The 17,430-nt window shown below is 41.8% G+C and overlaps 1 protein-coding gene and 1 pseudogene across 1 annotated transcript; both read left to right on the forward strand.

Moving 5' to 3' along the window:
* Positions 1-15,195: 15,195 nt before the first annotated feature.
* LOC133048954 (interferon beta-2-like) lies at positions 15,196-15,818 on the forward strand. The gene has a single exon (XM_061132933.1). The coding sequence runs from the start codon at positions 15,258-15,260 to the stop codon at positions 15,816-15,818; it is 561 nt and encodes a 186-aa protein (XP_060988916.1). The 5' UTR covers positions 15,196-15,257.
* A 711-nt stretch (positions 15,819-16,529) lies between these two features.
* On the forward strand, positions 16,530-17,049 carry LOC133048748 (interferon alpha-H-like; annotated as a pseudogene).
* The last annotated feature ends 381 nt before the right edge of the window (positions 17,050-17,430 follow it).

Here is a 17,430-nt window from a genome sequence, read left to right on the forward strand (position 1 = left end):
TTTTTTTTTTTTTTTTTTGCAAGGTAATAGTGGGTTATAAAAATGAAAATTAAAGAAGTAATAGAGGACTTTAAAAAAGGAAAAGAAATTTTAATTAAAAAAAAATAATAGTAAAAATATATCTAGGAATTTTTCTGGAGCTGTTGCAGGCAGTGTGGGTCCAGTTCAGTTTCAGGCCCCTTCCAGTGTAGTCAGTGTTAACTACAGGGATTTTATCTGTTGCACCGGTCACTTCTAAAGCAGTTCCCTTTGTTTATTTGGCTTCTGTTTGCAGGTCTCTTCAGTGTCTAATTTCCACCCTGACACAAGGGGCCAGAGGTGGTCTCTTGTGTAGGTTCGCTTGTTCAGTCTTGCTGTGGGGAGGGAGGGGTGCTGCAGACAAATATCACTGGTGTGTGTGGGGAGCACTCGCAGTGTTCCGGGCACACTGGGTTTGCCCCGGCTCATGGCGTGTGTGCTTTCCCCATCTACACTGCTCAGGCTTCAGGCCGCTCTACAGGGAGCAGGCCCTGATTTGCGTGCACTTCCCAGGTCTAAGTCACTCAGGTTCAGGTTCTGAGGTACTCCACAAAGACGCAGACTCGGTTGGGCCTGCGTTTTGTGCTGTTCCGGTATGGTCCGAGCAGCTCAGGCAGCCAGGAGCTTGAGAGCGCACTCTCCTCAGGTGCAGCGCGACTTCTCCCCTCCCCGTCCCCGCCTCAGTTTCCCCGCGCGCCCCATCTGGTGCGCCTTGTGTCTCTTCTGGGAGCTGATCACTGGCTGCGACCCTCCCGGCAGATGTCAACCACCCAGAATCTCAGGAAGTCTTTGGTTAGAAACTGGAAGCCTGTTTGCAGTTTGGTAGGGGGTGCCCTCTCTGGGGCCGAGTTTGCCCCTTTCTGGCTCTGGCTGGCGCCCGCCTCCTGTCTGCCTCCAGCAGGGGATGGGCTGGCCCACAGCCCACTAGCTCTTCTCTGGTATTGCTCAGTCCTTTGTTCAGTGAACAGCCCAGCAGTGCCTTAGGTTAGGGCTTTTCACAGGTTAATTCTCTCTCTCTATTGCTATCCCACAGTTTAGGTTGCTATCTCACATTAGCTCCCTCAGATTGCCCTCAGGGCATTCAGGCCCAGTCCTTACGCTAAGCAATGCCACCCATTCCTCTCCATTCAGCTCCCACTTGCTGGTGGTGGATGTGAGTGTCTGGGGTACTTTTCTGCTGGGAGTTGCCTTTAGGCATGTAATCTGTGGGTTTTATTTATTTATTTTTCCTCCCAGTTAGGTTGCCCTCTGAGATTTGAAAACTTCCCCCAGACCCATCGGTGAGAGGGTTTCCTGGTTTGGAAACTTCTCTCTTTTTTAAGACTCCCTTCCTGGGATGGATCTCCGTCCCTAACTCTTTTGTCTCTCTTTTTATCTTTTATATTTTGTCCTACCTCCTTTCGAAGACAATGGGTTGCTTTTCTGGGTGCCTGATGTCCTCTGCCAGCATTCAGAAGTTGTTTTGTGGAGTTTGCTTGGCATTCTAATGTTCTTTTGATGAATTTGTGGGGGAGAAAGTGGTCTCCCCATCCTATTCCTCCGTCATCTTAGCTCCTCCTCCACTAAAGGTATTCTTAAGTGAAACTGGAATTTTTTTTTCTACTTCGAGAAGATTGTAGTGAAAACTATGAGAATTACTAAGACATTTAGGTCCCATGGCTTTGATCAACACTTAGGCACCTGCAGTCTTACCCACCACTGTTTTTGCACCACCCGTAGAAGTTGTTAATGTGGTGAAAAAGCAAATAAGGTCTTGATATCATTATATAAAGATATAACAATCATTTTGACTTCATGAGTCCCCTTAAAGTGTCTTGGGGATCCACAGGGCTCTACAGACCACACTTAAACAACTGCTGGTTTAATGAATTTCCTTGCACCTGCTCTGGTTAAAGTCACTCTATAACCTTTAAGTTGTAGAGTAACTTCCTTGGCTCTTAAGATAAAATCTAACATCTTTCACAAAGTCTATCAGTGGGCCCTTTTCCGTATCTCCAAGGTCATTACATGACATATTTCTATGCATCAGTATGGCCCAACTCTGTGGTCTTGTTCCAGAAATTATTGTCACTGTTCAGTTGCTAAGTCCTATTTGAATCTTTGCAACCCCATGAACTATAGCCCACCAGACTCCTCTGTCCCTGGGGGCTTTCCAGGCAAGAATACTAGAGTGGGTTGCCATTTCCTTCTCTAGGGAATTTTCTAGGATCAGGGATCGAACTTGTATCTCCTGCATTGGCAGGTGGATTCTTTACCACTGAGGCACTAGGGAAACCCTCCAGAAACTGTTGTTCAGTCACTAACTCATGTTCAACTCCTTGCGAACCCATGGACTACAGCACACCAGGCTTCCCTGTCCTTCAATATCTCCTGGAGTTTGCTCAAACTCATGTCCATTGAGTTGGTGATGCCATCCAACCATCTCATCCTCTGTCATCCCCTTCTCCTCCTGCTTTCATTCTTGCCCATTATCAAGGTCTTTTCCAATGAGTTGGCTCTTTGCATCAGATAACCAAAGTACTGTAGCTTCAGCTTCAGCATCAGTCCTTCCAATTAATATTCAGGACTGACTTCCTTTAGGATGGACTGGTTTGATCCCCCTGCAGTCCAAAGGGCTCTCAAGAGTCTTCACCAGCACCACAGTTCAAAAGCATCAATTCTTTGGCACTCTGGAACTGATGAGCTACCGAGAATACTCACAGTCATAAGCATCTTTTGCTTCTCCTGTGTGGCTCAGATCTTTTTTTTTTTTTTTTGTGGCTCAGATCTTGAATGTAAATATCTAATTACTTCGTAACTACTGTTTTCACAGCAGTGGCCTTTGCTCCAATGTAAGCTTTGTAAGTTCAGGGCCTCTGCCTCTCATACTCAAGACTCTCTCCCCAAGGCCAACAAGTAAAGAAATGAAGCGCACAACACCATTCCATAAAAGTAGTTTGCAGCAGAAGGACTTTGGGAAAGGTTTCAAAAAGAGGAAGCAGAAAAATATTTTAAAATAAATTTTAAAAGTAAAAATGTAAGTTTTATTAAAGAAAATGTGGCATAACATTATATTAAAAATACAACCTATAAATGCACATACCATAAAAATGAATAAATTAATGCAAATAGGTATATAACATACATACATACAAATATACATATTTTCTAAAATGAGATTCAGTCACAGGGCATCAGTTAAATTTCCTCCCCCTCTGAGAAGAGTTGGATATCAATGTTCTCCATATTACTGAAGATACCAAGTGTGACTCAAACTATTTCATAGCTGAGGCAGAAATCACAGTTTTGGAAATGACTGAACAATGAAGTGTCTGAGCTAGGACACTAGTCACTGAGTCGATTTCCTTCTTCAGTTCAGTTCAGTCACTCAGTCATGTCTGACTCTGTGACCCCATGGACTGCAGCACACCAGGCCTCTCTGTCCATCACCAATTCCTGGAGCCCACTCAAACTCATGTCCATCGAGTCGGTGAAGCCATTCAACTATCTCATCCTCTTGTCATCCCCTTCTCCTCCCACCTTCAATCTTTCCCAGCATCAGGTTGTTTTCAAATGAGTCAGTTCTTCACATCAGGTAGCCAAAGTATTGGAGTTTCAGAACAAGTTTCAGAACAAGACCCAGCTTCCCCCTCAGTCAGTCTCTCCCATCAGGAAGCTTCCATAAGCCTCTTATCTTTCTCCATCAGAGGGCAGACAGACAGAAAACCACAATCACAGAAAACTAACCAATCTGATCACATGGACCACAGCCTTGTCTAACTCGATGAAACTACAAGCCATGTAGTGTAGGGCCACCCAAGATGGATGGGTCATGGTGGAGAGTTCTGACAAAACCTGGTCCACTGGAGAAGGGAATGGCAAACTACTTCAGTATTCTTGCCTTGAGAACCCAATTAACAGTATGAAAAGTCAAAAAGATAGGTTCCTTCTTACTTCCTGAGTTTTCTTAGGAGTTTGTTAACACAGAGAAAGTGCCGCGTGATTTCCACTCTGACGATTTCCCAGGCAGAGTCATTGTATTCCTTCTCTTTCAGGTAGACATGGATTCCCTGAAGTACCTCTTCACAGCCAGTATGGGGCCCATCCTTCCCAGGGTGGAGTCTTCCTCTCTCATCAGGCAGGCATCCAAGTTCTAATTCAATGGAATGCTTATCATCTTAACAACTTTGAATTAGTGATAGTTATCTGGGTCTTACTTCCTGATAAGATCAACTTTGAAGGAAAATTTGCTAGGCTTCTTTTAAAAGGTCTTCTTTCTCCTGCCTCTAGATACACTCTTGGAAGAGCTAATTAGGTGTGAAAGATACCTGAGCTTTATATGCATGGATCTCACCTTTGGCTCTGCTGCAGAATTTATAATTTGTCAAATTCGGTTTCATTAACCCTCTTTAATTGAGAAAATTTCTGAACACTTATTCTGTGCCAATCATTATGCTGAACTCAGGCTATATCAAGATGATTAAACCTCCAATGTTACCCTCAAGAAGAGTAAAGTGTAGCCACCACATCTGTCCAGGTGTTCAAGCAATTAGAATGTCTTGCTGCTTTTTGGCAACCTCTTTGTCTTAGCCAGCACCATTGTCCTAGCTGTGTCCATGCAATTGCTGTTGTTGTTTTTCAGTCACTAAGTCGTGTCTGACTCCTTGGAATCCCATGGACTGCAGACTGCCAGGCTCCTTTGTCCATAGGGTTCTCCCAGCAACAGTACTGGAGTGGGTTGCCATTTCCTTCTCCAGGGGATCTTTCCAATGGTTAAGCAGCCAATTTTTTATTTGCTACATTTATATAATTTTCATATTGTTACCTCTTGCTTGGCATTTGCAGTTTCAATTTGCAAAAGCTGTCCTAAGGATCTTGCAATCTTTTCTATTTCCACTTTGAGGTTTGTTGAAAAAAAAGGGAAGAGAAAATGTAAGTGAAAAGAAGAGGTAATATATTTCCTCTGTGATTTTTCAAGATATCAAAACTTTCCTCCCTCATTGAACATTCCTGGAAAGTAAAATTAAGTTGTGAAAAAGTAGTGCACAAAGACAAATGGAAAGTAAACACTGATATTGAAAAAAAAAAGTGACAAAGATAGTCTTCTCTGTCCAAATGACAAAATGTCACTTAACTACAAATCAGGGATGAAGAGCTCTACAGAGTGACAGATTTTAGACCACCCCATGTTGTCACGGTCTTTGTAGACCAGGACCTGGGGACTGGAGTTGACGAGAAGAGGGACGCAGGGGACCCAAGTCTCGAGTGAAATAAGGGTGCTTTATTTGCAGAAATGCATGTTTGTATATCGTCATACAAGGCAGCTTTAGGCAGTAAAAAAAAAATTGAGCAAAAACAAAGCCAAGCAAATAACAATCTTCAAAGGGCCAAAAAGCATTCGATATCTTGAGTAAGAGGGACATAACTGATTACATTTAAGTAAGGTCACTGAAGGGAGTCACTGAAGGGAGTCCAAGCAGGTGCGCTATCTCATAATCTCAGTCCTGAGAACTGCGTGCAGCTCTGCTCACTCCTGTTTTCCAGGAACTTATAAGGAATAGAGAATCCTTGAGAAACGGCACACAAAAGAAAAGAATAACATATTGGATCCTTCAAAGCTGAATGTCCCCTGATACCATGTGAGATTGTTTAGCTGCAGACAGAGCCAGAGCAGGGCAGCAGGCTCCTAGGCAGAGTGTTAACCTAAAAGGCTAGTTGTCAGCTTTGCTAAATCTAAGAATCTATTTATTTATTCGTCTGTTTACAGTTTTCACTCTCTATGGAGGTTATCAGTTCTGAGGATGTAGTCCTATTAACTCACACTGAAAAGAGACTGGGGTATAGACTGGACAGCCACTTTATTCATGTGCGAGAGGTCAGCTGTTATCTGGAAACTACTAGATGTTAGTCATTTGGACAGGGCGCCATGTTCACATAAGAGATGAGATTAGAAGTGAGCTGAGAATTAAAGGAAGAGAAGAGGTCTTCTCAGGGAAATTCTATCCAGTGCCCATAGCTGGATGTGTGAATTTTGCCCCACATGGGAACAGCTAGATAATGCCTGCTTACTTGTCCAGGCATTGTTAGAAATATGTTAGGTCATCCAATCATCACAACAAGCCAGTGGAATAGATATGATTATCATTTCCATATAACTGGGGAGAAAACTGAGGTGCTGAAGGTCACATAGCCAATGCAGACTGAAGCTGGGGCATAACCCAGGCAGTCTTGCCCCTGTGTCCACTGTCTTAAGCACCGGATCCAGCCCTCTCCTCTGACAATGTGCTTCCTCTCTTAGAGAAATACTTAGCAAACTCTTACTTTCCAATTCCCATTCTTCTTTGTCACAAAAGTGCCATTCACCCATTCCAAAGACATTACAATCATTACAACAATACAATTGAAGAGGATACAGTTCCCCTTACACTTGCTTACTTCCAGTCTTGTCTTTTAGGTGGTGTTTTGTTGAGCTCTATGGAATCCACCTGCAATGTAGGAGATCCCGGTTTGATTACGAGGTCGGGAACGCCTGCTGGAGAAGGGATAGGCTACCCACTCCAGTATTCTTGAGCTTCCCTGGTGGCTTAGCTGGTAAAGAATCTGCCCGTAATGCAGGAGACCTGGGCTGGAAAGATCCCCTGGAGAAGGGAAAGGCTACCCACTCCTGTATTCTAGCCTGGAGAATTCCATGGACTGTATATATAGTCCATGGGGGTCACAAACAGTAAGACACAGCTGAGCAGTTTTCACTTTCACTTAAACTGGACCTTTGGTCACTTTCACTGAAGTTGTTCCCATCTGAGATAATATTTTTAGAAATTATCCTGAAGGACAAAGTATCCATTTAAACTTTACTCTTACTCCTGGGCATACACACCGAGGAAACTAGAACTGAAAGAGACACATGTACCCTAATGTTCATTGCAGCACTGTTTATAATAGCCAGGACATGGAAGCAACCTAGATGCCCATCAGCAGATGAATGGATAAGAAAGCTATGGTACATATACACAATTGAATATTACTCAGCCATTAAAAAGAATACATTTGAATCAGTTCTAATGAGATGGATGAAACTGGAGCCCATTATACAGAGTGAAGTAAGCCAGAAAGATAAACACCAATACATTATACTAATGCATATATATGGAATTTAGAAAGATGGTAACAATAACCCTATATGCAAGACAGAAAAAGAGACACAGATCTATAGAACAGTCTTTTGGACTCCATGGGAGATGGCAAGGGTGGGATGATCTGAGAGAATAGCATTGAAACATGTATACTATCAAGGGTGAAACAGATTGCCAGTCCAGGTTGGATGCATGAGACAAGTGCTCAGGGCTGGTGCACTGGGAAGACCAAGAGGGATGGGATGGGGAGGGAGGTGGGAGGGGGGTTCAGGATAGGGAACACATGTAAATCCATGGCTGATTCATGTCAATGTATGGCAAAAACCACTACAATATTGTAAAGTAATTAGCCTCCAACTAATAAAAATATTTGTTGCTTAAAAAAAAATTTACTATCTTTGTTTTCAGAAGATTATCATTTTCTGACACAGTCTTCAAATTCTACATGTACTCACTCTTCGGAGTATGTGGTTCTCTTAGAACTGGCTCTGGGACAGAGTGAGGACTTCCCTGGAGGCTCAGTGATAAAGAATCCTCCTGCCAGTGTAGGTGACATGGGTTTGATCCCTGATTTGGTAAGATCCCCTGGAGAAGGAAATGGCAACCTACTCCAGTATTCTTGCCTGGAAATTCCCATGGACAGAGAAGCTTGGTAGGCTACAGTCCATGGGGTCTCAAAGAGCTGGACATGACTTAGTGACTGAACAATGACCACTTGCTGGACACTCCAGATGTGGCATTACTGCCTTATAGTCTATTAGGGTAATCAGATGTTACATAATTAGATAAATTACTTAATTCCAGCTGTACAGAGTATAGCTAAAGGAGATGCTTAAGATAAATGAGAAGTAACAAGGACACAGAACAGCATAGTGGTAAAATACCGCTTATATAATTAATCATGGCAAATTAAGTAACCTCTCTGAGTTTTCAGTTTCCTTATTTGCAAGTACGTCAATCAGTTGTGTCCAACTCTTTGCAACTGCATGTACTGTCTGTCTCCTGACAGTCTCCTCGGTCCATGGAATTCTCAAGGCAAGAATACTGGAGTGGGTAGCATTTCCTTCTCCAGGGGATCTTCCCAACTCAGGGATTGAACTCGGGTCTCTTGCATTGCAGGCAGATAATTTACCATCTGAGCCACTAGGGAAGCCCTCCTTATTTGCAATCATATAAATAATTATCGTAATTCCCTCAAAGGGAAGTTGTAGAGATTAAACAAAGTGTTTGTAAAACACTTTCCTGAGAGGTTGTATATAATTAAAGGTTGCTACCATCAATATTATTACAAATAATCTGTATCTTACAGATTCAATAAAGATGTATCTTTACAAGGTTCAAAAATCATTGCAGCCTCATTCTCCCTGAATACGTGGTAGGATATCACTTCTCAATGAATATGTAAGGAGATGAGATTGTATTGCACAATGACTGAGGCAACTGTAGTTGGTAGAGAAGAGTGAGAATCACATACACAGGCAAACTCAAAAATTTTAGGGAAATCAGAACTCAAATGAGCAGCCAGATTATTATAGGTGCACCATACTTTCCTTTTAGCAGATCATCTCAGTGATACTGTTCTCCAACAATGTTTTCAGTGAACTTTAGAACAATTCAGTTGATAGTTTTAAGGTATACACATAATTAAAATTTTTAAAGAAGGGAGAAAAGGGTCAATAAGGAAAAATAAGAAAAATCAAAGTCTTTTATATTGAATATTTCCTTCTGACCCAGAAAATCCACCATATATTGTACAAATGTTTCTCCCTTCTCTGACTTTAACTAGACTGTCCTCCCCAGGAACAACACAGGAGGTGGGAGAAGAGTGTTATACTGCTGTGTAGATATCTCAGCGGCACACGTGATTTGGAGTCCCCCACCTAGGCACTCATGGCAATAAATGCACATTTTTAACTGACTTCATAAAAAAAGAGTAGAAAAGAAAAGGGGGAAAAAATGGCAAAACACAAAAATCAAAGTTTCAATACTCAATGTTTAAAATGCACCGATCGCCCAAAGTCCTCAGAACTTGCTGATACCTCTCCTTCGGGCAATCCTGCAGAACCCCCCAACTTCCCAATGGTCCTCCCAGTTTCTTTGCTGTAATTTATAGAACGTGCTCAGAATGGTACCAGACACTTGCCAAGTACTCCTTACATATTAGCTCTTCTATTTGAATCTGGTTAGAAGATTATTTTCCAATGTTCTGGGTCTGTGGTCAGGAAGATGAGGCAGTTCCCAGACAGCTGTTCAGAGACAGATTCCTGCAGCTCACCCACTGCACAGCAAGAGGAGAAATAGCCATTCACTGGGATGACGAGGCCAAGCCTGTTGCAACAATACCCAGAGTTCTAGACAGAAACATTCCTACGTGGCACACAGCCCAGCTGCCTACAAGGACTCACCCCCACCCTCACTGGATTCTTGGTTCTCCCTGGAGTTTAGGAGCTCAGAGTTTCAGCCAGGAAGACACAGGCGTCTGGGAGACAGTCAGGAGGATGCCCTGCGCTGTGCACTCAACCCAGCCAGGAGGCCGGGCCAGAGGGGATTCCCAGCCTGGATCCTGAAATCCCGTTTGGCAGCTTGCATTTAGTTTCCTTTTCACTTATTGCATCAGCTTCATTGCTATTTTTGCCTTCTGGGGTTCATTACACAATCTCTGATGATGTAACAAAACTCAAGTCACTTGTCGGCTTTAAGTATGTAGAGGGCTTTGCTTTGGGCTATTTCACCTTAAAGAAGATTCGGAAACTGCCTCAGAGACAGGAAACTCACCCAGAACTCACACAGTTAGAGTGGGTGGGGCAGCTGGGTGGGGCAGGGGCCTGATGAGGCTTGTTCAGCAGCTGCAGCCAATGTGTTGTCCTTTTAACTCTCTTCTCAACCTTAGGTTGGCCGGACTCAATGCAGCCCTGACAATGATAGTGAGAATTAAATGAGTCCAGCTCATAGGACAGCCTGGGATCTGAAGGGAAAAGTAAATGCAGGCTTGATGCAGATGGGCATGTTCTGAAAGGGCCAGTCTGAGTGTCCAACAGCAGCAGGTCTGGCAGCAAATAGTGAGAGACAAGGTGTGGGCTACTCCTGCCTGTTCCTGGGCCATTGACCCTCTGATGAGAGCATTCTGAGGGTGACGGGATGCAGAGTGTAGGATCCTCTGGTTGGGTATGTTCTGGAGGAGTTAGGAGAGCTAGGCAGAGGGCCCCCAGCCAAGTACCTAGTTCCAGCTTGATTCTGAAGTGAGAAGGACAAACACTGGGCAATGAGTCTAGTGCAAGGTGTATGAAAGACGTACAGAGTGTAAGTGAAGGGAAAAGAGAAAGTGAAAGTCACTCAGTTGTGTCTGACTATACGACACGTGACCACGTGACCCCGTGGACTATGCAGTCCAGTCCATGGAATTCTCCAGGCCAGAATTCTGGAGGGGGATTTCCCTCTCCAGGGAATCTTCCCAACCCAGGGATCAAACCCAGGTCTCCTGCATTGGAGTCGGATTCTTTACCAGCTGAGCCACCAGGAAAGCCCAAAGGGAAGAGAGGAGTGAGAGGAGGGGCACTCAGATCTCTCTGCACATTGTCCATCCCCACACCCGGTGGGAGGCTGAGGAGGGGCGCTGGCCCCCAGCTGTCGGCTGTGAGCACATGGCAACCCCGGCCTGGGCAGAGTCAGCCCAGGTGCTGAGAGAGGGCGAGAACCGGGCCGCAGCTGGAAGGTGCGAAGACACGCTCTTCCCTCAAGCTGGAGACAGACTTTCCATCGTGGTCCTGAAGCTACACAGGAGCTCTCCAGGTTGCTGAGCAAAATGTCTCCAGTCTAGTTTGGCCTATTTTTAAATTTGTATAAATGGTATATGTTTTCTTTTGAGTGGAGGTTCTTTTACTCACTACTATGTTTGTGCATTTAGTTGTGTTTCTTACATTTTATTGTTATTAGCAACCCTAGTGTAAGCATAGGTAACATATTATTCATACAATTTTAAGGGATATTTGGGTTGTTTCTAGTTTGCAACTGTTGCGAATATTGTTGGTCTGAATATTCTTTACTTATATCCTGATGCAGATTTACATGATTCTTTTTAGGTTAAAATCAAGAGTGTATTTACTGGGTCATAGGCCATGCATATTTTCAACTTTCCTAGATAATGTTTTTGAAAGTAGTTGTACAAATTAACACACCAAACAGCAGTTGCTCCATATGGTCATTAGACTTGACATTTTAGGTCCTTTAACTTTTTTATTTACAGGCAATGTATTTGTTTATCTAAAAATTTAAAAAAATTAACCCAATATGTTTATATAATGTTTGTAAAGCTGGCCAGAGAAAAAAACAAAATTAGTTATTTTCATATGTGTGTGTGTATGAAAATGCAAGGATAACTTAGTAGCAAAGTTTTCTATCTCTACTTTCTATTTAAAGTTGCTATTTAAAAAATAGCAAATGTCATGAAAATATTTCATTAATACTTGCAACAATAATAAAGCATAAATATATTGGAATAAACCTCAGAAAGAATGTGCAAGACACATAATAAAACTAGCAGCAAAAATTTATTGAGAGACAGTTTTAAAATAGTTCAAGAAAATGGAAATATTTGTTTTTCTTTATGACATGGTTAAGAAATGTTTGCTAAGTAAAATTTGTGAACTAAATAACTGTGTGTTTCTCAGGAGGAGGTGACCTTGGCAGTTTCCTATTGCACACTCTGATTTCCCTCCTCACTGAGGGAAGATATGAATAAATATCTCCCTTCCACCTCATCATGTGCTTACATGTCCCTTGCTCCCTTACAAAAAGAGAAGTTGCTTAATCCTCATTAATGATCAAGATTTAAAACATACTGTCTCAATGTAAGAGAAAAAACTGTTATATTTTTCACTGGCTTCTGGCCATCTAATACGAATCAAAAATGAAATTATAGACTTGTCAGTTCAGTTGCTCACTCATGTCCAATTCTTTGCAACCCCATGCACTGCAGCACGCCAGGCTTCCCTGTCCATCATCAACTCCCAGAGCTTGCTCAAACTCATGTCCATCAAGTCGGTGATGCCATCCAACCATCTCATCCTCTGTTGTCCCCTTCTCCTCCTGCCTTTAATCTTTCCCAGCATTAGGGTTTTTCGAATGAGTCAGTTCTTTGCAACAAGTGGCCAAAGTATTGAAATTTCAGCTGAGGTTAAAGGTGAAGATAAAGTGTCCTGTCAAAGCTACTTTAAAAAAAAACCTGAAATCTACACTTTATTCAGATTTCCTTATTCCCCCACCTACCCATTCACCCCCGTTGTTTAGAGTAACTTCATTTTTACTTATTTATTTATTTAAGGCTATGAGAACTGTGGGATCTTATTAAATAGATTCCCAACCAGAGATCCAACGTGGGTGCCCTACACTGAAAGCATGGAGTTCCAGCCACTGAAACTCAAGGGAATTCCCAGATCACCTTAGTTTCTACCCAATATTGTTTTTCTGTTCTGGGATGCTGTTTAGAATGGCACATTTTATTAATTTCCATGTTTCCTTAGGCACCTCCAGGCTGTGACAATTTCTCAGTAATAGACTTTTTATGTTCTTACCAGTGGTATCATTTTGAAATGTCAATTTCCAATTTTTATTGCTAGTGCAAAAAGAGTGATTGGTTTTAAAATTGAACTTCTTTTTGGTGACTTGTTAAATTTATTTTAAAATTCTAATAGTTTATATTTTGTATGTACCCAATTATATCATCTTTAGATAGAAAAAAATTACCTGAGACAGTCAGCAAGGTATTTGAACAGCCCCCTCACAAAGAAAATACTCAAAATGGTCAATAAGCATATGAAAATTGTGTTGAACCTTAGAAACAATTAGGCAATATGAGTTAAAACTGTAATAAGACATCACTATGCTTCACTAGAATGGCTAAAATTAAGAAGACAGGCAATACCAAGTGTTGAAAAGAAAGTAATGTAACTAACATCCCATTCTCTGATAGCGAGAATATAAATTGGTGCAAACATTTGGAAAATATGTTTGTTATTACCTACTAAATCTGAACATATGCACATTCTATTACCCCATTACATCATCCTAGGCCATATACCCAATAGAAGGCTATACAAATGTGCAACAAAGAATACATACAAGGATTTTCATAGCAAAATTAATTCTACTGACAAAAATCAATATAAACTCCATGAAGGCAATTGAAAGGTGGTACAAACTCCATGGAGGCAATTGAAAGAGACCGATTAGGAAGCAGTTCATGAACACAACAGCAGGACATGGGAGGAGGACAAAGGGAAGAAAGCAGAAGAAATTCTTTACAATTCCACACCCACCCCCTTCTTCCAGTTCCTCACTCTGGTCTTTATTTCCAGTCTCTACAGCCACGAGAGCACCTGGGCAGGACTTCTCCCTGCTTCAGTTCCCAACAACATCTGTGCCCATTCTTCTGTCCAGGGCACAACCTAGTGCCCTCTCTGCTTGAAGACTTCTCAAATTAAGTACAAAGCATACTCTAGCATTCAAGAGTGTCCTGAATACATCTTGAGCTAATTTTCCACCATTAATCCCCTTGATTCTTAGTACATAACTTGTCCACAACTTGAAGCTCCTTCTGGGTGGTTCCTGCAAACTCGGGAATTCTCCTGGCTCTCTGATCAAGCTGCTTCCTCTATCTTGAGCTGTGCTGGCCACCATGACATCAACTAACAAGAGGCCAAGTGAGCACTTGACTAGTCCAATGTTAGCTGTACTACGACTGTAAAAATATGTACTATATTTTGAAGGAACTATGAAAAAGATGATGTAACTATCTCATTATTAATTTTATATTGGTATGTGTTGAAATGATAACATTTGGATATTTCATGTTCAATAACATACACTGTTAAAATTAACCTCACTTGTTTCTTTTTCCTCTTTTGATGTGGCTACTAGAAAATTTTAAATTTCTTAAAAATTTTAAGAAATTATATTTCTTCTGAGCAGTGCTGAATACATTCTCTGGTAGCATATTGAAAAATCACATAAAGGATAAAAATCACCATTTAGTTTCACAAGTCAAACATAATTACTATAAAAATGTTAGTATATTTCCTTTAGTTTATTATTTTCCTATATACTTTTACATAGTTGCATTGTATCTACAATTTTATGCCCTGCTTTTGAACATAAGTAGGTGCTTTTTATTTTCTAATACCAAAAAATGAATTCCTTATAGAAAAAATTTAAATGTGAGAAAAGAAAGGGTAAAAATTATAGTAACATTTATTCAATTCTTTCAAAGTAAATTATGAAAATACCCAAGAATCCTATCTCACAGATATTCGTTCATTATGAGGAAAAGTTCATGTACAAGCAGTTCTACAAGGTGAAGAGCAAAGAATTTTCCTGCTTGCTGCATCCTCACCCTAGTGTGCAAAATCAGATATTTAGATTATTTGAAGTATGTACAAAATAAATATTCATCGGGCCTCAGCAATTCTTACAAAGGATCCCTACAAGAGGACTCATGGACTTTTATGCATAGTCTGTGTAACATTCATTTGCCTGCACAGACATATTACTTAATCTTTACTTTTTCGTTATATTTGGGATAGTTAGAGATTGTCAAATAAAGCAATAAATTTTGGCTGACAAAGTTATGTAATATCTTGCTGCTTATGGTTGAAGCCTACAAAATATTTCAGATGAACTTAACTTACACCATTCTATTTTAGACATAAAAAATAAATTTTTTTCTAAAATCATAAACTCTTAGAAATAAAGACCCTTTCACAGAATCTAACAATATAAAAAAATAAAAACAAAGATCTTTTCCCAATGAAAGAAACTTGCTGTAATTCAAATTGATTAGCCTATTTTTTTTTAGCATTTAGCAAGTCACTGAAAATCTACAAAAACATTAGAAATTCTTCCACATTGTATGAAAAGCAAGGAGCTTAAAAGAAAAAGAGTTTTAGAGGTAACTAATTGTTGAAACGACACGAGAAAACTAAAAGGGAGAATGGAAAGTGGAAAATTCCTTTCAAGAAGAATGAAGGGCCATTCCGCTACACTCAAGGCGGAAGGACACTCACTCTGCAAACTCTTGAAGACTGAGCTTCAGCATCTACTAGCAGAACAGGCAGCCCTGTGCCTGTTTTCATCATGACCTACTGGTGCCTCCTCCGGATAGCTCTCCTGCTGTGTTTCTCCACCACAGTTCTTTCCACAAGCTACAGCTTGCTTCGATTCCAACAAAGGAGGAGCATTAACATGTGTCAGAAACTCCTGCGGCAGTTACCTTCAACTCCTCAACATTGCCTCGAGGTCAGGATGGACTTCCAGGTCCCTGAGGAGATGAGGCAAGCACAGCAGTTCCAGAAGGAAGATGCCGTATTGGTCATCTATGAGATGCTCCAGCAGATCTTCGGTATTCTCACCACAGACTTCTCCAGCACTGGCTGGTCTGAGACCATCATTGAGGACCTCCTTGTGGAACTCCAAGGGCAGATGGATCATCTGGAGCCAATCCAGAAGGAAATCATGCAGAAGGAAAACTTCACTATAGGAGACTCGACCGTTCTTCACCTGAAGAAATATTACTTCAACCTTGGGCAGTACCTGAAGTCCATGGAGTACAACAGCTGTGCCTGGACAGTCGTGAAAGCAGAAATGCTCAGGAACTTTTCTGTCCTGAAGAGACTAACGGGTTACCTCCTTGACTGAACATCTCCCCACCTGTGGCTCTGGGAATGGACAATGTGACTTTGACATGAGACTCTTCAGCCAGCAGAGGCTCTTGAAGTAACTGACAATGCGATGCACTGGACTTCAATAGACAGTTAAAGACTGTAAGCTATTTTTAAAATTGATGTATGCATTATTTATTTATTTAAACTTTTTTATGGGAAATAAATTATTTATGAAACAAAGTCAACGTGGCAGTTTCCATGTTAACTTGATTTATGTGACAACAAATATTAAAAATTGCAGAGCACCTTGGAGACATTCATTGCAAAAGAAGCCTGCAGAGTAGTAGTTTCCGGCCCCTGACTTTGAGGAATTTAAAATACAAGGAAGCCCACTACTCAGGCGATGTTTCCGAAAACGCAATATTCTGGCTCCCTACTCAGCACAGCGGAAACCGGGCCTTTTCCACAAAAGGGCTAGTGATATGCGCACCCCTGAATCAGTGCTCCTATAAAAAGCTCTCTGGAAACTTTGCATCCTGTCTCTCCAGCAGCCCCACGCGAGTCAACTGCAAGCTCTCCCAAGACTGAGATTCGAAAGCAGAAGCGATCGAACCACAGCGAGCGCGCTCTCGCCATCGCCTGGAGAAGCAGGCGGTCTGCGGTTCCATCTCAGAACCGTTTGCTCGTCGTTTCGCGGTGCTCGCGCGCCCCCTCCCGGCCGTCTGCAGAATCACTGACATTCTCTATGGCCCACATCCACTTGCTGGTGGAAGGAGTGATGCTCTGCTGCATCCCTGCTTGCTCTCTTCGCTGAAACGTGCCTGGGATCCACTGCCAGAAAAACAAGGATATCTTCAAACGCTTGAAACAGATGCAAAGGATCCGCTCTCAGTCGCGCCTCAATGACAGGCCGACTTCAGATTTCCTTGGAAAAGAGAGATGATCACTCCAATGCAGATGACTCAGGGCCCCTGCAACCACTATCTGATGCTCCAGCAGAGCTTCCAACTCTTCACCACGGAGACAGCCGTGCTACTTGGAACAACACCCTGCTGGATAAACTCCTCTACAGCCCGGATCAGAGCCTGAAACAATTGGAGCAGGTGGAAGGAGACCATCTGTGCTGTTCTCATTTGGGACTTCCTGCCAGGGAGTATTTCCATGGCATCCATCTCTACCTCAGGGAGCAGGAATACAGCCAGTTTGCCTGAGAGGCTGTCAGAGTGGAAATTAAAAGTGCCTTTCCCTCATGTAAGAATCCTTAAAGAAATGTCAACAATAAAGATGTTTATTTTTGTAACACTCGCTAATGAATTCCATTATTGTTTGCTTCCTGTTCCAAAGCAATTGCCACTCATACTTCCTCAGGCACTGAAAACTGAAATGAACATCATGACTTTCCAGAAACAGGTGTGGACAGCAGAACAGAATATCTTTTCTTGTATAAAGATCTTTTGATCATCATTTAAAAGATCTCTTGATGTCTGAGAGGCTGGTATTTTCTATACTCAATGTTCAGAGTTTCTTTCTCATGGACAGGTTTTCAGGATCCTCTGTTCTAAAAGATCTTTCTCAGTTATTTCTAGGTGCTATAGGAAGGAAAGAATAAACTGTGTGGATTTTCATCATAATAGAAACATATCTTT

This window comes from Dama dama, chromosome 29 (genome assembly GCF_033118175.1).
Source record: "Dama dama isolate Ldn47 chromosome 29, ASM3311817v1, whole genome shotgun sequence".
Classification (NCBI taxonomy): Eukaryota; Metazoa; Chordata; class Mammalia; order Artiodactyla; family Cervidae; genus Dama; species Dama dama.

Coding starts and splice junctions, on each gene's coding strand:
- LOC133048954 (XM_061132933.1), top strand. CDS start 15,258: ATGACCTACTGGTGCCTCCTCCGGATAGCTCTCCTGCTGTGTTTCTCC.